General features: G+C 46.4%; 1 protein-coding gene across 4 annotated transcripts in view; it reads right to left on the bottom strand.

Moving 5' to 3' along the window:
* The window catches only part of trim9 (tripartite motif containing 9), a 118,197-nt gene that overhangs the window by 49,429 nt on the left and 42,238 nt on the right, over window positions 1-26,530 (bottom strand). For 2 of the 4 annotated variants that reach the window (XM_036955298.2, XM_036955299.2), the window contains exons 2-4: window positions 20,795-20,890; window positions 15,381-15,437; window positions 13,744-13,866 (exon numbers count right to left, since the gene is read on the bottom strand). In XM_036955298.2, coding sequence (XP_036811193.1) covers window positions 13,744-13,866; window positions 15,381-15,437; window positions 20,795-20,890 — 276 coding nt within the window. The remainder of the gene's footprint in view (window positions 1-13,743; window positions 13,867-15,380; window positions 15,438-20,794; window positions 20,891-26,530) is intronic. The other 2 variants (XM_036955301.2, XM_036955300.2) reach the window with 1 other exon arrangement.

Genomic DNA, 26,530 nt, shown 5'->3' with positions numbered 1-26,530 from the left:
ACAGACAGCGGATGAAACTGAGGAGCATTTCCTTCTGTAATAATGCCCTTTTGTGGGGGAAAAATGTATTCTAATTGGCATTCCATGTTGGGATGGTGTTCTTCGGCTTGCAAGCGTCCCCCTTTTTCCTCACACATTTCTCAAATCGCCTGAAAGTCTGGGCCCCAGTCTGGGCTCGAGTCTTTGAATCTAGCTTTGGCCCTGGCAGCATCTCTGTTGTGTATGATTTCAGATAGCTTTGGCCCTGGTAGCATCTCTGTTGTGTATGATTTCAGATAGCTTTGGCCCTGGTAGCATCTCTGTTGTGTATGATTTCAGATAGCTTTGGCCCTGGCAGCATCTCTGTTGTGTATGATTTCAGATAGCTTTGGCCCTGGTAGCATCTCTGTTGTGTATGATTTCAGATAGCTTTGGCCCTGGTAGCATCTCTGTTGTGTATGATTTCAGATAGCTTTGGCCCTGGCTGTCATGTATTGTCATGTTGTGTCTTGTTTCTGTCCTTTCTCTACACCCTTTCTCCCTCTGCTGGTCGTACTAGGTCACCTTTTCTCCCCCCTCTTTCCCCCAGCTGTTCCTTGTCTCCTCCTAACTACCTCGTCACCCCTTTTCCCACCTGTTCCCTTTTTCCCTCTGATTAGTCCTCTATATCTCTCTCTGTTTTTGTTCCTGTCTTTGTCGGATTCTTGTTTGTGTTTCATGCCTGAACTAGACTATCGTCATGTTTGCTGCAACCTTGTCCTGTCCTGTCGGAATCTGCCGGTCCATCTGAGCCTACCTATGTTTCGTTATTAAAGAAGCTCTGTTTACGTTAATTCGCTTTTGGGTCCTCATTCACGCACCTTAACAGAAGAATCCGACCAAGAATGGACCCAGCGACTTCGGATCCTCTCCACTCAGCCGTCGAGATCCAGGGGGCGATGCTAGGCAGACACGAGCAGGAATTGTCTGCTGCTCGACATGCCGTTGAGACCCTGGCCACCCAAGTCTCCAACCTCACAGAACAGGTTCACCATCTCCGCCTCGATCCACCGGCCACTTCCAGGGCTTTCGAATCTCCGGAGCCCAGAATCAATAACCCGCCGTGTTACTCTGGGGAGCCCACTGAATGCCGCTCGTTCCTCACCCAGTGTGATATTGTGTTTTCTCTCCAGCCCAACACTTACTCCAGGAGCACTGCTCGTGTCGCCTACGTCATATCTCTCCTTACTGGACGGGCTCGTGAGTGGGGCACGGCAATCTGGGAGGCAAGGGCTGAGTGTACTAACCAGTATCAGGACTTTAAGGAGGAGATGATACGGGTTTTTGATCGATCTGTTTTTGGGGATGAGGCTTCCAGGGCCCTGTCTTCCCTATGTCAAGGTAATCGATCCATAACAGACTACTCTATTGAGTTTCGCACTCTTGCTGCCTCCAGTGGCTGGAACGAGCCGGCTTTGCTCGCTCGTTTTCTGGAGGGTCTCCGCGCAGAGGTAAAGGATGAGATTCTCTCCCGGGAGGTTCCTTCCAGCGTGGATTCCTTGATTGAACTCGCTATTCGCATTGAGCGACGGGTTGATCTTCGTCACCGAGCTCGTGGAAAGGAGCTCGCGTTCTCCGTTGCCCCCCTCTCCGCATCACTACCATCTTCCTCTGCCGGCTCGGGTGCTGAGCCTATGCAGCTGGGAGGTATCCGCATCTCGACTAAGGAGAGGGAACGGAGAATCACCAACCGCCTCTGTCTCTATTGCGGTTCTGCTGGTCATTTTGTCACTTCATGTCCAGTAAAAGCCAGAGCTCATCAGTAAGCGGAGGGCTACTGGTGAGCGCTACTACTCCTGTCTCTCCTTCAAGATCCTGCACTACCTTGTCGGTCCATCTACGCTGGACCGGTTCGTCAGCTTCCTGCAGTGCCTTAATAGACTCTGGGGCGGAGGGCTGTTTTATGGACGAGACCTGGGCTCGGGAACATGACATTCCTCTCAGACAGTTAAGGGAGTCCACGGCCTTGTTCGCCCTGGATGGTAGTCCTCTCCCCAGGATTCAGCGTGAGACGCTACCTTTAACCCTCACTGTTTCTGGTAATCATAGCGAAACCATTTCTTTTTTAATTTTTCGTTCACCTTTTACACCTGTTGTTTTGGGCCATCCCTGGCTAGTTTGTCATAATCCTTCCATTAATTGGTCTAGTAATTCTATCCTCTCCTGGAACGTCTCTTGTCATGTGAAATGTTTAATGTCTGCTATCCCTCCTGTTTCCTCTGTCTCTTCTTCACAGGAGGAGCCTGGTGATTTGACAGGGGTGCCGGAGGAATATCACGATCTGCGCACGGTGTTCAGTCGGTCCAGGGCCACCTCTCTTCCTCCACACCGGTCGTATGATTGTAGTATTGATCTCCTTCCGGGAACCACTCCCCCCCGGGGTAGACTATACTCTCTGTCGGCTCCCGAACGTAAGGCTCTCGAAGATTATTTGTCTGTAGCTCTTGCCGCCGGTACCATAGTCCCCTCCTCCTCTCCCGCCGGAGCGGGGTTTTTTTTTGTTAAGAAGAAGGACGGGTCCCTGCGCCCCTGCATAGATTATCGAGGGCTGAATGACATAACAGTGAAGAATCGTTATCCGCTTCCTCTTATGTCTTCAGCCTTCGAGATCCTGCAGGGAGCCAGGTTTTTTGGACCTTCGTAACGCTTACCATCTCGTGCGCATCAGGGAGGGGGACGAGTGGAAGACGGCGTTTAACACTCCGTTAGGGCACTTTGAATACCGGGTTCTTCCTTTCGGCCTCGCTAACGCTCCAGCTGTCTTTCAGGCATTAGTCAATGATGTCCTGAGAGACATGCTGAACATCTTTGTTTTCGTTTACCTTGACGATATCCTGATTTTTTCACCGTCACTCCAGATTCATGTTCAGCACGTTCGACGTGTCCTCCAGCGCCTTTTAGAGAATTGTCTTTTTGTGAAGGCTGAGAAGTGCTCTTTTCACGCCTCCTCCGTCACATTTCTCGGTTCTGTTATTTCCGCTGAAGGCATTAAGATGGATCCCGCTAAGGTCCAAGCTGTCATTGATTGGCCCGTTCCTAAGTCACGCGTCGAGCTGCAGCGCTTTCTCGGCTTCGCGAACTTCTATCGTCGTTTCATCCGTAATTCCGGTCAGGTGGCAGCTCCTCTCACAGCCCTTACTTCTGTCAAGACGTGCTTTAAGTGGTCCGTTTCCGCCCAGGGAGCTTTTGATCTCCTCAAGAATCGTTTTACATCCGCTCCTATCCTTGTTACACCTGACGTCTCTAGACAGTTCGTTGTCGAGGTTGACGCGTCAGAGGTGGGCGTGGGAGCCATTCTTTCTCAGCGCTCCCTCTCTGACGACAAGGTCCACCCATGCGCGTATTTTTCTCATCGCCTGTCGCCATCGGAACGTAACTATGATGTGGGAAACCGCGAACTGCTCGCCATCCGCTTAGCCCTAGGCGAATGGCGACAGTGGTTGGAGGGGGCGACCGTTCCTTTTGTCGTTTGGACTGACCATAGGAACCTTGAGTACATCCGTTCTGCCAAACGACTTAATGCGCGTCAGGCGCGTTGGGCACTGTTTTTCGCTCGCTTCGAGTTCGTGATTTCTTATCGTCCGGGCTCTAAGAACACCAAGCCTGATGCTTTATCTCGTCTCTTCAGTTCTTCAGTAGCCTCCACTGACCCCGAGGGGATTCTCCCTGAGGGGCGTGTTGTCGGGTTGACTGTCTGGGGAATTGAGAGGCAGGTAAAGCAAGCGCTCACTCACACTCCGTCGCCGCGCGCTTGTCCTAGGAACCTTCTTTTCGTTCCTGTTCCTACTCGTCTGGCCGTTCTTCAGTGGGCTCACTCTGCCAAGTTAGCCGGCCACCCTGGCGTTCGGGGTACGCTTGCTTCCATTCGCCAGCGTTTTTGGTGGCCCACCCGGGAGCATGACACGCGTCGTTTCGTGGCTGCTTGTTCGGTCTGCGCGCAGACTAAGTCCGGTAACTCCCCTCCTGCCGGCCGTCTCAGGCCGCTTCCCATTCCCTCTCGACCGTGGTCTCACATCGCCTTAGATTTTGTCACCGGACTGCCTTCGTCAGCGGGGAAGACTGTTATTCTTACGGTTGTCGATAGGTTCTCTAAGGCGGCTCATTTCATTCCCCTTGCTAAGCTTCCTTCTGCTAAAGAGACGGCACAAATCATCATCGAGAATGTTTTCAGAATTCATGGCCTTCCGTCAGACGTCGTTTCGGACAGAGGTCCGCAATTCACGTCTCAATTTTGGAGGGAGTTTTGCCGTTTGATTGGGGCTTCCGTCAGTCTCTCTTCCGGCTTTCACCCCCAGTCTAACGGTCAAGCAGAACGGGCCAATCAGACTATTGGTCGCATCTTACGCAGTCTTTCTTTTCGCAACCCTGCATCTTGGTCAGAACAGCTCCCCTGGGCAGAATACGCCCACAACTCGCTTCCTTCGTCTGCGACCGGGCTATCTCCTTTTCAGAGTAGCCTCGGGTACCAGCCTCCGCTGTTCTCATCTCAGTTCGCCGAGTCCAGCGTCCCCTCCGCTCAGGCTTTTGTCCAACGTTGCGAGCGCACCTGGAAGAGGGTCAGGTCTGCACTTTGCCGTTATAGGGCGCAGACTGTGAGAGCTGCTAATAAGCGAAGAACTAAGAGTCCTAGATATTGTCGCGGTCAGAGAGTTTGGCTCTCCACTCAGAACCTTCCCCTCAAGACCGCTTCTCGCAAGTTGACCCCGCGGTTCATTGGTCCTTTCCGTATTTCTCAGATCGTTAATCCTGTCGCAGTGCGACTTCTTCTTCCGCGATATCTTCGTCGCGTCCACCCGGTCTTCCATGTCTCCTGTGTCAAGCCTGTTCTTCGCGCCCCCGCTCGTCTTCCCCCCCCCCCCCCCCCCCATCCTTGTCGAGGGCGCACCCATCTACAGGGTCCGTAGGATTTTGGACATGCGTCCTCGGGGCCGTGGTCATCAGTACCTAGTAGATTGGGAGGGGTACGGTCCTGAGGAGAGGAGTTGGGTTCCCTCTCGGGACGTGCTAGACCGTGCGCTGATCGATGATTTCCTCCGTTGCCGCCAGGTTTCCTCCTCGAGTGCGCCAGGAGGCGCTCGGTGAGTGGGGGGGTACTGTCATGTATTGTCATGTTGTGTCTTGTTTCTGTCCTTTCTCTACACCCTTTCTCCCTCTGCTGGTCGTACTAGGTCACCTTTTCTCCCCCCTCTTTCCCCCAGCTGTTCCTTGTCTCCTCCTAACTACCTCGTCACCCCTTTTCCCACCTGTTCCCTTTTTCCCTCTGATTAGTCCTCTATATCTCTCTCTGTTTTTGTTCCTGTCTTTGTCGGATTCTTGTTTGTGTTTCATGCCTGAACTAGACTATCGTCATGTTTGCTGCAACCTTGTCCTGTCCTGTCGGAATCTGCCAGTCCATCTGAGCCTACCTATGTTTCGTTATTAAAGAAGCTCTGTTTACGTTAATTCGCTTTTGGGTCCTCATTCACGCACCTTAACACTGGCAGCATCTCTGTTGTGTATGATTTCAGATAGCTTTGGCCTGAACCAACGGCAAGACCTGTTTTTAATTCTCTGTATTTTAAAGGGGGCATGTTTATCTACAATACAATTGAAAACATTTGGGACGTGGTTCAGAGCCAACTCTGGGTCAAGTATAGATAAAATACAATCAAAGTCACCAAAATAAAGGTCACAAAAAAAGGCCTGTTCATTGAAATGTTTAAAATTCCTCTTGTTGATAAAACGAGGTTTGGATCTAGGCATGGGACAGCGGTCACTAATATCCAAAGCAATTACCCCACTCCCAGCATATTTGTCAATCAAAGTCGATTTCTTAGGGTCCTTTAAGTTTGGACGAGTAGGCTTTGTAATCAGCTGGGTCAAATTTAGATTAGTACAGATATCCTTTAAACAGTCAGCATCTTGCGTTCCCCCATGCAAGATTAAAATCTCCAGCGATCAACACCTCTGGGGGAGTAAAAATGGCAATTAAATCAGTGAGTTTGTTTAGTACAAACTTCTTGGCGGAGCGCGGGCGATTCCTATAACTGTTATTTTTTTTAGTTTGAACCCAACTGAAGACTTAAAGCCAACAATTCAAATTGTTTAGTAATGGAGGTAGCCTTTAACAGAGACACAGAAAGAAGATTCCTTGTGTAAATAGCAACACCACCACCTTTGCCTTTCCTACCAGCCCGAAACACATTGTAACCTCAGGTTTCAGATGGAATAAAAATATCAGGGTCTGTCTGAGAGAGCTCCCAGATCTTGACATGATCCATTTTAGGTAATAAACTACAACTGTTAAGATGTAAAAATGTCAAACCTTTTCTGCATTTAAAATTTAAAATCAAAATCAAATATTGAGTTTTCAATACAAGTCAGATTACTTTGAGATTTCAGAACAACAGGAGACTCAAATATTGGATTATAGCTATTAGGAAAATAAAACAAAGTAGGAATAGCAATGACTTTTCTCCAGTTAGCACCATTTTGGCATTTCACCACTTTCAGATACAACATGTGTAACTCTCATAGAGACCAAAGAGGAGATGGCGAAAACTGACTTACATGTAATGCTAATATAGTCCTCACATCAATTTAGTTGACCAAGAACCTTTCTAATGTTTGATGACAACAGCCGGGAGCCATTTTCACCCAGGTGAATTCCGTCTTCCACAAAGTAGCCAGGACTATTCCAGAAGGAGTCAAAATTGTCGACGAAGGACATAACTGTTTTCAGATCAGGAATCTGTTTCTTGATAGTGGGCATGACTTCTGATAACTCCAATACCCTCCAGGAAAACAAAGGGTACGGGTAATTCGGACTTCCACCAATCTAACCATGGAGCTTCCCATAATAATGGTTGATGGCTGTTATTCATTTAGAGCCGGAGCCCTCAGCCCAACCTTAACCCCAATCAGGGGCTCCTCTAACTCGCCCCCCCACAAATGACAGGAATATCAGAGCCCACCGTAGACCCGGTGAAGCAGAACCCACCTTAGACCCCGGCGATACCATCATAACGTTAAGGAAGGAACCTCCGACTCTCCATGAGAAGGTGGGACATCAGGCTCCAGAGCAGCAAAGTTATTCGATGTCGGCAACCCATTCATGAATCCCGTGACTGCAGGAGGCTCAGAAAGTGGAGGACGCCGCCGCTATCGACTTCGGCAATGAACGGTGTGACGTGTCTCCCTGTCCGTCCCAGTCAGGTCCAGGAGAGAATCATCCTGCGATTCAGCAACAAAGGTCCTGCCAGCGCCATTCTCCGTCGGTGAGCGATCACTTCCGAGCAGCGGCCAGTTCACCAAAGATAGCCTGCCTGAAGGTGAGACTCTCATCAGCCCAGCGCGATGCACGACCCTCGAAGTAGAGGACAACTAAAAATCACAGGTCTTGGCTTTCCCAGTAGCCTCAGCTATTTGTATGTCCAGCATAGTGACTTCTTCTCTGTAGCCCTCCGTGAGTAGGCAATTGTCGACCTGAAGGGCAGGGTGTTCAACTTCATCCCGGAACAGGGCGAGGTATATACAACTCCTGCAGCGTTGACAGCGTAACGAGTTCTCCACTTTATCAATACAAAGCAGGAAGACCGAGACAAACATGTTCTTGTGCTGATGTTGCTTCCAGAGGCAGTTTGGAGCTTGATGAATCCTGACTTCCTGACAGTTCAGTTGGAAAACGTTGTGATAGGCTACTTTCTGGATGATACGGCTCTCGTTTGTGGAATGACCAAGGTGCAGCGTGGTAGGCGTACATCGTTCAATTTATTGATGACACCGAAAGCAAAATAACAACAACAAAAACGAAAGCGCACAGTTCTGTAAGGCAAAACAAACTATACAGAAAACAAGATCCCATAAAACCCAAAAGGAAAATGACCACTTATATATGATCCCCAATCAGAGACAACGATAGACAGCTGCCTCTGATTGGGAACCATACTCAGCAGGTCAGGGCGTGACACTGGAGAATGACTGTGCCGTGCTTACTCTCTCGGACTCTGAAAATGAATCAGACAATGTGAAAATCCCTGATTTACGTAAAAACATTTTCTTAGAACCAGACATCGTTGTGTCTTCTGATGACAATGATGGGGGAGAAACGGTGTCTTTGTCACAGAAGAGGTTGACTGAGTTTTGAAATCCGTGGAATGCCCAGTGGAATGCCCAGTGGAATGCCCAGTGGAATGACCAGTGGAATGCCCAGTGGAATGCCCAGTGGAATGCCCAGTGGAATGCCCAGTGGAATGCCCAGTGGAATTCCCAGTGGAATGCCCAGTGGAATGCCCAGTGGAATGACCAGTGGAATGCCCAGTGGAATGCCCAGTGGAATGCCCAGTGGAAGCAGAGAGATGATTGCCAAATGCAGAAAGAGTCCGAAAAGAGAACACAGAAAGAAGGCTGTTGTATAAAACACAAATTTTGTCAGAAAGTCGTTTTCATTGCAAGTTAAAGCTGTACTGTTAACTAGCTAGCTAATGTTAACTGGTTGGCTCGCTATCTAATGTTACATGTCTGATCTGTGTATAGCTAATGTTAACTGGTTGGCTCGCTATCTAACGTTACATGTCTGATCTGTGTATAGTTAATGTTAACTGGTTGGCTCGCTAGCTAACGTTACGCGTATGATCTGTGTATAGCTAACGTTAGCTGGCTGGCTCGCTATCTAACATTACATGTATGATCTGTGTATAGCTAACGTTAGCTGGCTGGCTCGCTAGCTAACGTTACGCGTAGTATCTGTGTAGGAGCTCTAGAAAGGGGCCCGAGTTGGAATTCCGAGTTGGATGACCGTTGAAATGGATTTTTCCCAGTTTGAGATCCTAGCTGATTTGAACGCGGGATTATAGAGTTGGGATAATGGTTCATTGTTTAGCTAGCTAGCTAGCTGCATGTCGAAAAACAAAAGACTCCACTATGCCAGTAACCATTTCACTGTACTGTTTACACCTTCTGTGTCCTGTGCATGCGACAAACAAACTTAGATTGTATTTGATATAGTATGTTTACCAGAGACAGTAATGTGAAGAACAACATGACCTGCACCAAAGTCAGATTAGGATGTAGGCCAAGGACTCGATAAAGTTCATTTTTACGACTACTTTTTGCCACTACTTTCATCACTTTTAGTCTTGAAAGCTTTGGTTGTTTAATTTAATATACTGTGAATCCTTAAAGAGATGGGTGGGGCTAAAGATTAAGAGGGTGTGAACGATTCTGCTGAATGGGTGTGGCTAAAGCTTAAGAGGGTGTGAACGATTCTGCTGAATGGGTGTGGCTAAAGCTTAAGAGGGTGTGAACGTTTCTGCTGAATGGGTGGGGCTAAAGCTTAAGAGGGTGTGAACGATTCTGCTGAATGGGTGTGGCTAAAGCTTAAGAGGGTGTGAACGATTCTGCTGAATGGGTGGGGCTAAAGCTTAAGAGGGTGTGAACGATTCTGCTGAATGGGTGGGGCTAAAGCTTAAGAGGGTGTGAACGATTCTGCTGAATGGGTGGGGCTAAAGCTTAAGAGGGTGTGAACGATTCTGCTGAATGGGTGGGGCTAAAGCTTAAGAGGGTGTGAACGATTCTGCTGAATGGGTGTGGCTAAAGCTTAAGAGGGTGTGAACGATTCTGCTGAATGGGTGTGGCTAAAGCTTAAGAGGGTGTGAACGATTCTGCTGAATGGGTGTGGCTAAAGCTTAAGAGGGTGTGAACGATTCTGCTGAATGGGTGGGGCTAAAGCTTAAGAGGGTGTGAACGATTCTGCTGAATGGGTGTGGACAAAGAGGAGCTCTCCGGTAGGTCTACCAAAACACTCACATTCATCTTTCAAAGCGGAATTACATTCTCATAGTTCCTCAACTGCAGTGTATGATATACAACGTTGTAGCTCTGAGTCTCTAATTTTGTAAAAAAATATACATTTAAAATGTTGCTACATACTGTAGGACATATATTTTAGAGGCTATTTATACAGAAAATTGGTCTTAAAACCTGTATTATCCTAAACTGTATTTATAATTATATGACACCATTTTAGGTTGACAATAATTGTGTTACTCAATTTCTGATATATCACATGCCTTATTGTTCTCCGGTTTAAGTAAAATCAGGATTATCCCTCTACTGCCATTCATTCCAATTAGACTGGTTTGGATTTCTCCCTGACCAAGATGGCTGCCATTTTCACCTCGTTCTGGAATTTTGAGGGATTATGACATAGTAATTGAATAGGATCTCTATGGGTATACTGCTATGTAATCACCACACGCATGCACACGAACACCCAAACGCACTGTGTGTGTGGTGTCAGAGTCTGGATCCATCCACTCCCCTGCAGAGGACTGGCACTACTCCAAGAGGTGCTTCTCTTCTCGCTGCTGACAATCGGCTCTCTGTTTAACAGACAAACTTTAATCATCTCTCTCCCCCCCCCCCACCCCACTACTCAACCCTCCGTCTTCCCCTCACCCCACTACTCAGCCCTCCCTCTCCCCCACTCACCCCTCCCTCTCCTCTCCTCCCCCCCACCCCCCTACTGAACAGCTTTCTGTTTTCCCTCTCTCTCTCTCTCTGTTGTAATTGCTATGTCACTGCTGCAGTACCCAGTGGGCAGTGCAGTCTGTTTACCAATAAAGAGAGTCTACTCATCATGACACTGCTTTTCCTTCTCAACGTATTGATAAACACTCAGAAGGTGTATAACGTTGGACCTCCATTTCCAGTTCTGTGGGTTTTCTGTAATCCCGTCCAGCTACTCTCTGGCTGCGTCCCACCGTCCAGCTACTCTCTGGCTGCTTCCCACCGTCCAGCTACTCTGGCTGCGTCCCACCATCCAGCTACTCTCTGACTGCGTCCCACCGTCCAGCTACTCTCTGACTGCTTCCCACCGTCCAGCTACTCTCTGACTGCTTCCCACCGTCCAGCTACTCTCTGACTGCGTCCCACCGTCCAGCTACTCTCTGGCTGCGTCCCACCATCCAGCTACTCTCTGGCTGCGTCCCACCGTCCAGCTACTCTGGCTGCGTCCCACCATCCAGCTACTCTCTGACTGCGTCCCACCGTCCAGCTACTCTCTGGCTGCGTCCCACCATCCAGCTACTCTCTGACTGCTTCCCACCGTCCAGCTACTCTCTGACTGCGTCCCACCGCCCAGCTACTCTCTGGCTGCGTCCCACCATCCAGCTACTCTCTGGCTGCGTCCCACCATCCAGCTACTCTGGCTGCGTCCCACCATCCAGCTACTCTCTGACTGCGTCCCACCGTCCAGCTACTCTCTGATTGCTTCCCACCGTCCAGCTACTCTCTGACTGCGTCCCACCGTCCAGCTACTCTCTGACTGCGTCCCACCGCCCAGCTACTCTCTGGCTGCGCCCCACTGTCCAGCTACTCTCTGGCTGCGTCCCACCATCCAGCTACGTCCCACCATCCAGCTACTCTATCTCTGCGTCTCAAATTGCACCCTATTCCCTATATAGGGCACTACACTACACTATATAGGGCACTACACTACACTATATAGGGCACTACACGAGGGAATAGGGTGTCGTTTGTGACTCAGTCTCAGTCTTTCCCAGATGACTATGATAATTTCTATCCATCAGACATCCGGCTGGAAGGACCAATGAAAGGACACTGAGCCCATTCCCTCTGTAACACTGGGTGAGAGGAGAGAGGGAACGGCTAGTAGTCCAGTGTTGATGGCCACAGGGGAGGAGAGGAGAGGAGAAGAGGGGAGGAGGGAGGAGAGGAGAGGAGAGGAGAGGAGGGAGGGAGGAAGAGGTGGGAGGAGAGGAGAAGAGTGGAGTGGAGGAGGGAGGAAGAGGAGGGAGGAGAGGAGATGAGAAGAGGGGAGGAGGAAGGAGGAGAGGAGAAGAGTAGAGGAGGAGGGAGGAAGAGGAGGAGGGAGTGGAGGAGGAGGGAGGAGAGGAGAGGAGAAGAGTAGAGGAGGAGGGAGGAAGAGGAGGGAGGAGAGGAGAAGAGTAGGAGGGAGGGAGGAGAGGAGAAGAGTGGAGGAGAGGTGAGGAGTAGAGGAGGAAGGAGGAGAGGTGAGGAGTAGAGGAGGAAGGAGGAGAGGTGAGGAGTGGAGGAGGAGGGAGGAGAGGTGAGGAGTGGAGAAGGAGGGGGAGAGGAGAGGAGAAGAGTAGAGGAGGAGGGAGGAAAAGGAGGGAGAAGAGGAGATGAGAAGAGGGGAGGAGGAGGGAGGAGAGGAGGATGGAGGAAGAGGAGGAGGGAGTGGAGGAGGAGGGAGGAGAGGAGAAGAGTAGGAGGGAGGGAGGAGAGGAGAAGAGTGGAGGAGAGGTGAGGAGTAGAGGAGGAGGGAGGAGAGGTGAGGAGTGGAGGAGGAGGGAGGAGAGGTGAGGAGTGGAGAAGGAGGGGGGACCCCTGGTGCCAGTAAAAACTGCCTATTCTCTCTCTGCCTGTCTCCATCTTTAATGACAGTCTTTTGACTGTCATTTGAGAAGTAGCCATTATGTTATTGAGGGCTTCACGCCTTCACACACTGCTTAAAAAAATAACAAGCGCTGCACGTCGCTATGTCCTGGTTGTCATGGAGATGGTTGCCTCTGGTGTCACCGAACGATACTGTCTCAAGGACTAGAGGAGAGGAACAGGCTTGGTGTGTGTGAGAGAGAGAGGGAGAGGGAGCAGAGGGCGAGGGAGAGCAAAGAGCAAAGAGCGAGAGAGAGAGAGAGAAAGAGAAAGACAAAGAGAGAGACAAAGAGAGAGACAGAGAGAGAGAGAGAGTGAGAGAGAGAGACAGTGAGAGAGAGAGAGAGAGAGAGAGAAAGAGAGAGGGACATTTGAAATGTCTTTATTCTTTAGGAACTTCTGTGAGTGTAATGTTTACTGTTAATTTGTATTGTTTATTTCACTTTTGTTTGTTATCTACTTCACTTGCTTTGGCAATGTTAACACGTTTCCCATGCCAATAAAGCCCCTTGAATTGAATTGAGAGAGAGAGAGAGAGAGAGAGAGAGAGAGAGAGAGAGAGAGACAGAGAGATAGAGAGAGATAGAGAGAGACAGAGAGAGAGAGAGAGAGACAGAGAGAGAGAGAGAGAGAGACAGAGAGAGAGAGACAGAGAGAGAGAAAGAGAGAGAGAGAGAGAGACAGAGAGAGAGACAGAGAGAGAGAGACAGAGAGAGAGAGAGAGAAAGAGAGAGAGAGACAGAGAGAGAGAGACAGAGAGAGAGACAGAGAAAGAGAGAGAGAGAGAGAGACAGAGAGAGAGAGACAGAGAAAGAGAGAGAGAGAGAGAGAGAGAGAGAGAGATTTAAATAAAGAATAAATAAAGAATAAATACATGAATGCATAATTCTGTCTGTTTGATATTCACAACGGAACTTTCCGGTAGGTTTGCAGAGCCCTGAGTCCTGAAAGAAGAAGGAAAACCACACAACGCTGGACGAAGTTTGTGGGTAACCTATGACCTTCCCAAGGAGCAATGGTGAATACGTCAAGTGAGCCAAGATGGTCCTGCATAGCAGCTCAGGGCTGCAGCCCGAGTCTCCACACACTTGCACACGTTCTTGCACGGAGCCAATGCTTACAACAATCATATACTTTTAAATCTAATGCCGTGGAGTGTGCAAGTGCACACTTTTGGGAAAAAAAGTGTGGAGAATTGGGACTCAGCCAAGATCACCTTCATCTTATGCATAACTCTGCCTATTTAGTATTCATTCATTCATTCATTTATAATTGCTACCCCGCAGGCAGGAAGTCCCCTGGGCTTGATCCAAAATGGCGTCTCACCTTCAGCTTGTGCTCATGTTCGTTGTTGACGCGGGTCAGCAGCTGGGCCTTGCGTCGGTTCAGGGCGTCGATGAGGGCGTCACACTGCGCCACCAGACAGGCTTCGAACTCCACGCCGTTCTCCTGCAGGTCAGACAGACAGTTAGACAGGCAGATATAAAGAAAGATAGACAGATATGCAGAGACAGACAGACAGACAGACAGACAGACAGACAGCTGGGACACAAGGCAGTGTGGATAGACTTTGATGAAAGCATCAAAACAGGCATTAGAAATAATATGCATCATTCCTATGTTTAGAAAACAGGCAAACTCACCAGACGGACAGAAAATGTGAGGAGGTATGTAATCAAGCGTCTCCTAGTAAGAGTGCTGATTTAGGATCAGTTCTACCTTTTTTTAGTCACAGTAAGATAAGATTACATGGACAAGAGGGCAGCTGATCCTAGAGCAGCTTGATACATACGGTGACTGATCACTGAAAAACACCAATAGAAAAGGAAGCCCTGACAACATGGTGGAGATCACGGTTAACTGTGATGCCAGACCAGAGGCAGACTGCCATGTTGACGACATTTAAATAGGAGTGGGGGAACGATGGCAGACTACTGGGAAAGGAACAGTCATGGGGAGACTATTGGTAGTCTTTGTAGACCTTTTTGACTATTTGTAGTTTTTGGAGACTATTTGAAGACTATTTAGTAGTTTTTAGAGACGAAATGAAAAACTATTTGCAGTTTTTAGAGACAAAATGAAAAACTATTTGTAGTTTTTAGAGACTAAATGAAAAAATATTAGTTGTTTTTAGAGACTATCTGAAGACTCTGTAGTTTTTAGAGACTATATGAAAAACGATTTGTAGTTTTTAGAGACTATCTGAAGACTATTTGTAGTTTTTTAGAGACTATCTGAAGACTTTGTAGTTTTTAGAGACTATCTGAAGACTATTTGTAGTTTTTAGAGACTATCTGAAGACTATTTGTAGTTTTTTAGAGACTATCTGAAGACTATTTGTAGTTTTTAGAGACTATCTGAAGACTATTTGTAGTTTTTAGAGACTATCTGAAGACTATTTGTAGTTTTTAGAGACTATCTGAAAAACTATCTGAATACTGTTTGTAATGACACCTCATGTTAACCAGAAGTTCTGTTGAACAGATGGAAGAAACAAGTGAAACACGTTTTGAGACGTCATCAAGGTGAGGTACCACCACCAGTTGAATACGTGTTCTACGGTGTTCTACGGTGTTCTACAGTGTTCCTCGTGTTCTACGGTGTTCTACGGTGTTCTACAGTGTTCCTCAGTGTTCTACAGTGTTCTACAGTGTTCCTCAGTGTTCGACAGTGTTCTACGGTGTTCTACAGTGTTCTACAGTGTTCCTCAGTGTTCTACAGTGTTCTACGGTGTTCTACAGTGTTCTACAGTGTTCCTCAGTGTTCTACAGTGTTCCTCAGTGTTCCTCAGTGTTCTACAGTGTTCCTCAGTGTTTTACGGTGTTCTACAGTGTTCTACAGTGTTCTACGGTGTTCTACGGTGTTCTACGGTGTGTATTATTATATAGTATTAACCTCAATTATGGCCACCAAACCCAATTCCACCCCTCCTCTCCTCTCCTCCTCCTCCTCCTCCTCCTCACCTTCAGTGTTCCCCACCCTGAAGTCACGAGTAAGGGTCTCCCTGGACCATCAGTGGGCTGTGTGACAAGAAAAGCAATCAGCGTGGACATCTGATCTAACTGATAGAAATATAATGCTTTACTCCTAGGAGGACAGTCAAAATGGCCACCAGAAGGTCCACCAGTTATGACATCATTGACCTGAACGAGGAACCTTGTTCTATTCATTCTATTTCTATAATCTCTTCCCACCCTGTTGTCTGGCCAGCAGCTTAACTCAATCTGTATCAGAGTATCACCATACTATATCTATCTGCATCAGAGTGTCACCATACTATATCTATCTGTATCAGTATCACCATACTATATATATCTGTATCAGAGTGTCACCATACTATATATATCTGTATCAGAGTGTCACCATACTATATATATCTGTATCAGAGTGTCACCAGACTGTATCTATCTGTATTAGAATGTCACCATACTATATCTATCTGTATCAGAGTATCACCATACTATATCTATCTGTATCAGAGTATCACCATACTATATATATCTGTATCAGAGTGTCACCATACTACATCTATCTGTATCATCCATAGTATCACCATACTATATCTATCTGTATCAGAGTGTCACCATACTATATCTATCTGTATCAGAGTGTCACCATACTATATCTATCTGTATCAGAGTATCACCATACTATATATATCTGTATCAGTGTATCACCATACTATATCTATCTGTATCAGAGTGTCACCATACTATATATATCTGTATCAGAGTGTCACCATACTACATCTATCTGTATCAGAGTGTCACCATACTATATCTATCTGTATCAGAGTGTCACCATACTATATCTATCTGTATCAGAGTGTCACCATACTATATCTATCTGTATCACCCATAGTGTCACCATACTATATCTATCTGTATCAGAGTATCACCATACTATATCTATCTGCATCAGAGTGTCACCAGACTATATCTATCTGTATCAGAGTATCACCATACTATATCTATCTGTATCATCCATAGTATCACCATACTATATCTATCTGTATCAGAGTGTCACCATACTACATCTATCTGTATCAGAGTGTCACCATACTATATCTATCTGTATCAGAGTGTCACCATACTATATCTATCTGTATCAGAGTGTCACCATACTATATCTATCTGTATCACCCATAGTGTCACCATACTATATCTATCTGCATCAGAGTATCACCATACTATATCTATCTGCATCAGAGTGTCACCATACTATATCTATCTGTATCAGAGTGTCACCATACTATATCTATCTGCATCAGAGTGTCACCATACTATATCTATCTGCATCAGAGTGTCACCATACTATATCTATCTGTATCAGAGTGTCACCATACTATATCTATCTGTATCAGAGTATCACCATACTATATCTATCTGCATCAGAGTGTCACCATACTATATCTATCTGCATCAGAGTGTCACCATACTATATCTATCTGTATCATCCAGAGTATCACCATACTGCTTCCATCACGTGGACTGGGAGATGTTTCGTATTGCGTCAGATAACAACATTGACGAATACGCTGATTCGGTGTGCGAGTTCATTAGAACGTGCGTTGAAGATGTCGTTCCCATAGCAACGATTAAAACATTCCCTAACCAGAAACCGTGGATTGATGGCAGCATTCGTGTGAAACTGAAAGCGCGAACCACTGCTTTTAATCAGGGCAAGGTGTCTGGTAACATGACCGAATACAAACAGTGCAGCTATTCCCTCCGCAAGGCTATCAAACAAGCTAAGCGCCAGTACAGAGACAAAGTAGAATCTCAATTCAACGGCTCAGACACAAGAGGCATGTGGCAGGGTCTACAGTCAATCACGGACTACAGGAAGAAACCCAGCCCAGTCACGGACCAGGATGTCTTGCTCCCAGGCAGACTAAATAACTTTTTTGCCCGCTTTGAGGACAATACAGTGCCACTGACACGGCCTGCAACGAAAACATGCGGTCTCTCCTTCACTGCAGCCGAGGTGAGTAAGACATTTAAACGTGTTAACCCTCGCAAGGCTGCAGGCCCAGATGGCATCCCCAGCCGCGCCCTCAGAGCATGCGCAGACCAGCTGGCCGGTGTGTTTACGGACATATTCAATCAATCCCTATACCAGTCTGCTGTTCCCACATGCTTCAAGAGGGCCACCATTGTTCCTGTTCCCAAGAAAGCTAAGGTAACTGAGCTAAATGACTACCGCCCCGTAGCACTCACATCCGTCATCATGAAGTGCTTTGAGAGACTAGTCAAGGACCATATCACCTCCACCCTACCTGACACCCTAGACCCACTCCAATTTGCTTACCGCCCAAATAGGTCCACAGACGATGCAATCTCAACCACACTGCACACTGCCCTAACCCATCTGGACAAGAGGAATACCTATGTGAGAATGCTGTTCATCGACTACAGCTCGGCATTCAACACCATAGTACCCTCCAAGCTCGTCATCAAGCTCGAGACCCTGGGTCTCGACCCCGCCCTGTGCAACTGGGTACTGGACTTCCTGACGGGCCGCCCCCAGGTGGTGAGGGTAGGCAACAACATCTCCTCCCCGCTGATCCTCAACACTGGGGCCCCACAAGGTTGCGTTCTGAGCCCTCTCCTGTACTCCCTGTTCACCCACGACTGCGTGGCCACGCACGCCTCCAACTCAATCATCAAGTTTGCGGACGACACAACAGTGGTAGGCTTGATTACCAACAACGATGAGACGGCCTACAGGGAGGAGGTGAGGGCCCTCGGAGTGTGGTGTCAGGAAAACAACCTCACACTCAACGTCAACAAAACTAAGGAGATGATTGTGGACTTCAGGAAACAGCAGAGGGAACACCCCCCTATCCACATCGATGGAACAGTAGTGGAGAGGGTAGCAAGTTTTAAGTTCCTCGGCATACACATCACAGACAAACTGAATTGGTCCACTCACACAGACAGCATCGTGAAGAAGGCGCAGCAGCGCCTCTTCAACCTCAGGAGGCTGAAGAAATTCGGCTTGTCACCAAAAGCACTCACAAACTTCTACAGATGCACAATCGAGAGCATCCTGGCGGGCTGTATCACCGCCTGGTATGGCAACTGCACCGCCCTCAACCGTAAGGCTCTCCAGAGGGTAGTGAGGTCTGCACAACGCATCACCGGGGGCAAACTACCTGCCCTCCAGGACACCTACACCACCCGATGTCACAGGAAGGCCATAAAGATCATCAAGGACATCAACCACCCGAGCCACTGCCTGTTCACCCCGCTATCATCCAGAAGGCGAGGTCAGTACAGGTGCATCAAAGCTGGGACCGAGAGACTGAAAAACAGCTTCTATCTCAAGGCCATCAGACTGTTAAACAGCCACCACTAACACTGAGTGGCTGCTGCCAACACACTGACACTGACTCAACTCCAGCCACTTTAATAATGGGAATTGATGGGAAATGATGTAAATATATCACTAGCCACTTTAAACAATGCTACCTTATATAAATGTTACTTACCCTACATTATTCATCTCATATGCATACGTATATACTGTACTCTATATCATCGACGGTATCCTTATGTAATACATGTATCACTAGCCACTTTATACTATACTATGCCACTTTGTTTACATACTCATCTCATTTGTACATACTGTACCCGATACCATCTACTGTATCTTGCCTATGCTGCTCTGTACCATCACTCATTCATATATCCTTATGTACATATTCTTTATCCCCTTACACTGTGTACAAGACAGTAGTTTTGGAATTGTTAGTTAGATTACTTGTTATTACTGCATTGTCGGAACTAGAAGCACAAGCATTTCGCTACACTCGCATTAACATCTGCTAACCATGTGTATGTGACAAATAAAATTTGATTTGAAATCAAATCAAATTTGATTTGATTTGATACTATATCTATCTGTATCAGAGTGTCACCATACTACATCTATCTGTATCAGAGTGTCACCATACTATATCTATCTGTATCAGAGTGTCACCATACTATATCTATCTGTATTAGAGTGTCACCATACTATATATATCTGCATCAGAGTGTCACCATACTATATCTATCTGTATCATCCATTGTATCACCATACTATATCTATCTGTATCAGAGTGTCACCATACTATATCTATCTGTATCAGAGTATCACCATACTACATCTGTCTGTATCAGAGTGTCACCATACTATATCTATCTGTATCAGAGTGTCACCATACTACATCTATCTGTATCAGAGTGTCACCATCCTATATCTATCTGCATCAGTGTCACCATACTATATATATCTGTATTAGAGTATCACCATACTACATCTATCTGTATCAGAGTGTCACCATACTATATCTATCTGTATCAGAGTGTCACCATACTACATCTATCTGTATCAGTATCACCATCCTATATCTATCTGCATCAGTGTCACCATACTATATCTATCTGTATCATCCATAGTATCACCATACTATATCTATCTGTATCAGAGTGTCACCATACTACATCTATCTGTATCAGAGTGTCACCATACTATATATATCTGTATCAGAGTGTCACCATACTATATCTATCTGTATCAGAGTGTCACCATACTATATCTATCTGTATCAGAGTGTCACCAGACTATATCTATCTGTATCAGAGTGTCACCATACTATATCTATCTGTATCAGTATCACCATACTATCTGTATCAGAGTGTCACCAGACTATATCTATCTGTATTAGAGTATCACCATACTATATATATCTGTATCAGAGTATCACCATACTATATCTATCTGTATCAGAGTATCACCATACTATATCTATCTGTATCAGAGTGTCACCATACTATATCTATCTGTATCAGAGTGTCACCATACTATATCTATCTGTATCAGTATCACCATACTATATCTATCTGTATCAGAGTGTCACCATACTATATCTATCTGTATCAGAGTGTCACCATACTATATCTATCTGTATCAGTATCACCATACTATATCTATCTGTATCAGAGTGTCACCATACGATATCTTCTATCTGTTGTTGCCGGGTGACTCTTGAGGCAAAGTTCACAGGTTAAAAACATGTTCTGTACGTGTCAGTAAGCTACAGTTCCTAAAAGATGACATGAGGGGAGGAGCTATGGCTGGGTGAACGTGTAGGAGGGGTTTAGGACGGCATGTGGGAGGGGCTATGAGTGGCTATGGGAGTAGGGGGGAGATGCTTGTAACGGCGAGAGGAGCGACTTGGTTTGCGTCCCAAATGGCACCCTACTCCCTATATAGGGCCCTACTTTTGGACAGACTGATAGGCACTGATGAAAGTAGTGCACTTTAATAGGGAACAGGGTGCCATTTGGGATGTACGCTATGACAGTGTAGGCAGTACAGTGTGTACCTGGATGTGCTGCACCATGTTCCTCAGCTGAACCAGGAACTCCTTGGCCTCGGTAGCTCGGTCCGACAGGATGTTGAGGGCCTGGGACAGCTGGCCCTGAGGAGGAGAGGACAGAGAGAAAAACATGATCAGAGGACAGAGAGAAAAACATGATCAGAGGACAGAGAGAAAAACATGATCAGAGGACAGAGAGAAAAACATGATCAGAGGACAGAGAGAAAAACATGATCAGAGGACAGAGAGAAAAACATGATCAGAGGACAGAGAGAAAAACATGATCAGAGGACAGAGAGAAAAACATGATCAGAGGACAGAGAGAAAACATGGTCAGAGGACAGAGAGAAAAACATGATCAGAGGACAGAGAGAAAAACATGATCAGAGGACAGAGAGAAAACATGATCAGAGGACAGAGAGAAAAACATGATCAGAGGACAGAGAGAAAAACATGATCAGAGGACAGAGAGAAAAACATGATCAGAGGACAGAGAGAAAAACATGATCAGAGGACAGAGAGAAAAACATGATCAGAGGACAGAGAGAAAACAAGGTCAGTATTGGACACATCCACATCCACATCCACATCCACTGGTAGAAAAAGTAGTCATTGTCATACTTGAGTAAAAGTAAAGATCACTTAATGGAAAATGACTCATACTCAAATACTACTTGAGAAAAAGTCTAAAAGTATTTGGTTTTAAAGATACTTAAGTATCAAAAGTAAAAGTATGAATAATTGAAAATTCCTTATATTAAGAAAATCAGACGGCGCAATTTTATTTTTATTTTTTCTTTACAGAGAGCCAGGGGCACCAGATCAGAGGCAGGAGGGATGACCAGGGATGTTCTCTGTTTAGTGAGTCCTCCAGATCAGAGGCAGGAGGGATGACCAGGGATGTTCTCTGTTTAGTGAGTCCTCCAGATCAGAGGCAGTAGGGATGACCAGGGATGTTCTCTGTTTAGTGAGTCCTCCAGATCAGAGGCAGTAGGGATGAGCAGGGATGTTCTCTGTTTAGTGAGTCCTCCAGATCAGAGGCAGTAGGGATGAGCAGGGATGTTCTCTGTTTAGTGAGTCCTCCAGATCAGAGGCAGTAGGGATGACCAGGGATGTTCTCTGTTTAGTGAGTCCTCCAGATCAGAGGCAGTAGGGATGACCAGGGATGTTCTCTGTTTAGTGAGTCCACCAGATCAGAGGCAGGAGGGATGACCAGGGATGTAATCTGTTTAGTGAGTCCTCCAGATCGGAGGCAGTAGGGATGACCAGGGATGTTCTCTGTTTAGTGAGTCCTCCAGATCAGAGGCAGTAGGGATGACCAGGGATGTTCTCTGTTTAGTGAGTCCACCAGATCAGAGGCAGGAGGGATGACCAGGGATGTTCTCTGTTTAGTGCGTCCTCCAGATCAGAGGCAGTAGGGATGACCAGGGATGTTCTCTGTTTAGTGAGTCCTCCAGATCAGAGGCAGTAGGGATGACCAGGGTTGTTCTCTGTTTAGTGAGTCCGCCAGATCAGAGGCAGGAGGGATGACCAGGGTTGTTCTCTGTTTAGTGAGTCCGCCAGATCAGAGACAGTAGGGATGACCAGGGTTGTTCTCTGTTTAGTGAGTCCTCCAGATCAGAGGCAGGAGGGATGACCAGGGATGTTCTCTGTTTAGTGAGTCTTCCAGATCAGAGGCAGTAGGGATGACCAGGGATGTTCTCTGTTTAGTGAGTCTTCCAGATCAGAGGCAGTAGGGACGACCAGGGATGTTCTCTGTTTAGTGAGTCCTCCAGATCAGAGGCAGTAGGGATGACCAGGGTTGTTCTCTGTTTAGTGAGTCCGCCAGATCAGAGGCAGGAGGGATGACCAGGGTTGTTCTCTGTTTAGTGAGTCCGCCAGATCAGAGACAGTAGGGATGACCAGGGTTGTTCTCTGTTTAGTGAGTCCTCCAGATCAGAGGCAGGAGGGATGACCAGGGATGTTCTCTGTTTAGTGAGTCTTCCAGATCAGAGGCAGTAGGGATGACCAGGGATGTTCTCTGTTTAGTGAGTACTCCAGATCAGAGGCAGTAGGGATGACCAGGGATGTTCTGTTTAGTGAGTCCACCAGATCAGAGGCAGTAGTGATGACCAGGGATGTTCTCTGTTTAGTGAATCCTCCAGATCAGAGGCAGTAGGGATGACCAGGGATGTTCTCTGTTTAGTGAGTCCTCCAGATCAGAGACAGTAGGGATGACCAGGGATGTTCTCTGTTTAGTGAGTCCACCAGATCAGAGGCAGTAGGGATGACCAGGGTTGTTCTCTGTTTAGTGAGTCCTCCAGATCAGAGGCAGTAGGGATGACTAGGGAGGTTCTCCTGATAAGTGTGTGAATTTCCTGTCCTGATTTCCTGTCCTGATTTCCTGTCCTGATAAGCATTCCAAAATGTAACTAGTACTTTCGGGTGTCAGGGAAAATGTATGGAGTAAAAAGTACATTAATTTCTTTAGGAAAGGGGGACCTTTAGGAAAGGGGGATACCTTGTCAGTTGTACAACTGAATGTATTCAACTGAAATGTGTCTTCCGCATTTAACCCAACCCCTCTGAGTCAGAGAGGCCTTAATCGACCTCCACGTCTTCTGTGTCAACGAAAACATGTTCTATCATAGTAGCTCAAAATTGATCAGAAATTACTACTCTGCTTTGCTCTTTGCAATTTTGTTTTCTGTTCTTCATCCTCCTTGTACCCCTATTTTTACAGTACTGTACCCTGCATCTCACAAACTTGTCCTTTGTCTCTGTGATGCTGTAATTCTTGTTCTTTGTTGATATGAGCCTGCAACCAGTCAAAATCTATTGAGCAGTCAGTACTGTTAATAAATGGAAAGCACAATGTTCAGGGCCATACAATTTGTCCATTGTACAGTATACAGCCTACAATGCACTGCACTACAGTATCCATTCTCAGACGTTCTCCTTCCCACCTTCAACAACCTGTTTGCTCTCTGAACTGGCTTATATTGGTTGTGTCGCATCATTTGAAACAGGTTAAATCCATTTTGAGTGGTTGTGTTCAATCATATGTTCTCTATTTGTATTTGATTGTTGCCACTGTAACGGATGTGAAACGGCTAGCTTAGTTAGCGTGGGCGCTAAATAGCGTTTCAATCAGTGACGTCACTTGCTCTGAGACCTTGAAGTAGTTGTTCCCCCTTGCTCTGCAAGGGCCGCGGCTTTTGTGGAGCGATGGGTAACGATGCTTCGTAGGTGTCAGTTGTTTGATGTGTGCAGAAGGTCCCTGGTTCGCGCCCGGGTATGGGCGAGGGGGACGGTTTAAAATTATACTGTTACACCACTTGTTCTTACCAGTATGGATGACATGTGCATTAGAGTGCAGAACGTGTTTTGAGAATGTGTTTCAGAGTTTTGCTAAGTGAGATCTGCAAATTGGGTTTTACCATGTGAAATGGTTTAAGGTATCGACAACAGACTGCATAATTAGCTAAATGAGTCCAGGCAACTGAGAACTTTGTTCAGCCAATGGGTTTTAGTGTTTTAGCAATTGAGAAAAACTGTAAATAGATTATAAACAAAAGTGAAATATATATATATTTTTTTATTAACAGTAAACATTACACTCACAAAAGTTCCAAAAGAATAAAAGACATTTCTAATGTCATATTATGTGCAAATAGTTAAAGTACTAAAGGGAAAATAAATAAACATAAATATTTTTTCTTTAATGGTTGCAGTTTAAATAAATAATAAATAAATAAGCATAAATATGGGTTGTATTTACAATGGTGTTTGTTCTTCACTGGTTGCCCTTTTCTTGTGGCAACAGGTCACACATCTTGCTGCTGTGATGGCACACTGTGGTATTTCACCCAATAGATATGGGAGTTTATCAAAATTGGGTTTGTTTATGAATTCTTTGTGGATCTGTGTAATCTGAGGGAGTTATGTGTCTCTAATATGGTCATACATTGGGGCAGGAGGTTAGGAAGTGCAGCTCAGTTTCCACCTCATTTTGTGGGCAGTGAGCACATAGCCTGTCTTCTCTTGAGAGTCAGGTCTGCCTACGGCGGCCTTTCTCAATAGCAAGGCTATGCTCACTGAGTCTGTACATAGTCAAAGCTTTCCTTAAGTTTGGGTCAGTCACAGTGGACAGGTATTCTGCCACTGTGTACTCTCTGCTTAGAGACAAATAGCATTCTGGTTTGCTCAGGTTTTTTGTTAATTCTTTCCAATGTGTCAAGTAATTATCTTTTTGTTTTCTCGTGAATTGGTTGGGTGTAATTGTGTTGATGTCCTGGGTCTCTGTGGGGTCTGTTTGTGTTTGTGAATTAAGCCCCAGGACCAGCTTGCTCTTCCCCAGTTTCTTCTCTGTAGGTGATGGCTTTGTTATGGAAGATTTGGGAATCACTTCCTTTTAGATGTTTGTTTTCTGGATTTTGATAATTTAGCGGGTATCTCTATCTATCTATCTATCTATCTATCTATCTGTCAATCAAAAGAACATCATTGAGATTAGTCACATGGAGTCTGTGTCGACCCTCCATAGAGGAGGAGTTGAATGATTGTTGTTTCTGTCTCTTTACCACCCTGGGGACAGAGAGGGCTGAGCTTGGTGCCCTCTACACTCTTTCTGATGTGTTCCATATCCTGACATAACAGGAAATGCCTCTGCTTTAGCTGACACACAGACCTCCTTGTTTGGATAACGGGGGTCGGGGTAGGGGGATGGTGGGGGTCGAGTCCATAAAATTGGAGCTGTGTGAACAGAGGGGTTTATGGAGTGAGGGGTAGCAGCCTGTACACGCACACACACACACCTCCTAACACCAACCCTGGGAAAGTTTTGCGGTTGAGTGAACTGACTGGAGATCAGCCAAGTGGAGACGTGTTATCTTTCAGGAGGACTGATGTGGAATAGAGAGGGTAACTCTGCTTCGACCAGTCGGAACACAATCCTCTAGTCTAGGATCAAATCAAGACATTACTACAGACCCGGATTAATTCCCGGGCTGTGCCACAACCGGCCTTGGCAGGAAGTCCCATAGGACGGCGCACAATGGAAGCCAAAATAGTTTTTCTAAAACAATGAGGACTCGGTATGTTGTGGGTCTCCACTGTTTTGTGTGTTCTTCTCCTGTCGTGTTCTTCTCCTGTTGTGTGTTCTTCTCCTGTCGTGTTCTTCTCCTGTCGTGTGTTCTTCTCCTGTCGTGTGTTCTTCTCCTGTCGTGTGTTCTTCTCCTGTCGTGTGTTCTTCTCCTGTCGTGTGTTCTTCTCCTGTCGTGTGTTCTTCTCCTGTCGTGTGTTCTTCTCCTGTTGTGTGTTCTTCTCCTGTCGTGTGTTCACTCTTGTCGTGTGTTCTTCTCCTGTTGTGTGTTCTTCTCCTGTCGTGTGTTCTTCTCCTGTCGTGTGTTCACTCTTGTCGTGTGTTCTTCTCCTGTCGTGTGTTCACTCTTGTCGTGTGTTCTTCTCCTGTTGTGTGTTCTTCTCCTATCGTGTGTTCTTCTCCTGTTGTGTATTCTTCTCCTGTTGTATTCTTCTCCTGTCGTGTGTTCACTCTTGTCGTGTGTTCTTCTCCTGTCGTGTGTTCTTCTCCTATCGTGTGTTCTTCTCCTGTCGTGTATTCTTCTCCTGTTGTGTTCTTCTCCTGTTGTGTGTTCTTCTCCTGTCGTGTTCTTCTCCTGTTGTGTTCTTCTCCTGTCATGTTCTTCTCCTGTTGTGTGTTCTTCTCCTGTTGTGTGTTCTTCTCCTGTTGTGTGTTCTTCT

The sequence above is a fragment of the Oncorhynchus mykiss genome, chromosome 19, assembly GCF_057628025.1.
Source record: "Oncorhynchus mykiss isolate SJ-2025 chromosome 19, ASM5762802v1, whole genome shotgun sequence".
Classification (NCBI taxonomy): Eukaryota; Metazoa; Chordata; class Actinopteri; order Salmoniformes; family Salmonidae; genus Oncorhynchus; species Oncorhynchus mykiss.
The sequence above is the reverse complement of the archived record's forward strand: the minus strand, read 5'-3'. Positions and strand labels throughout refer to the sequence as shown.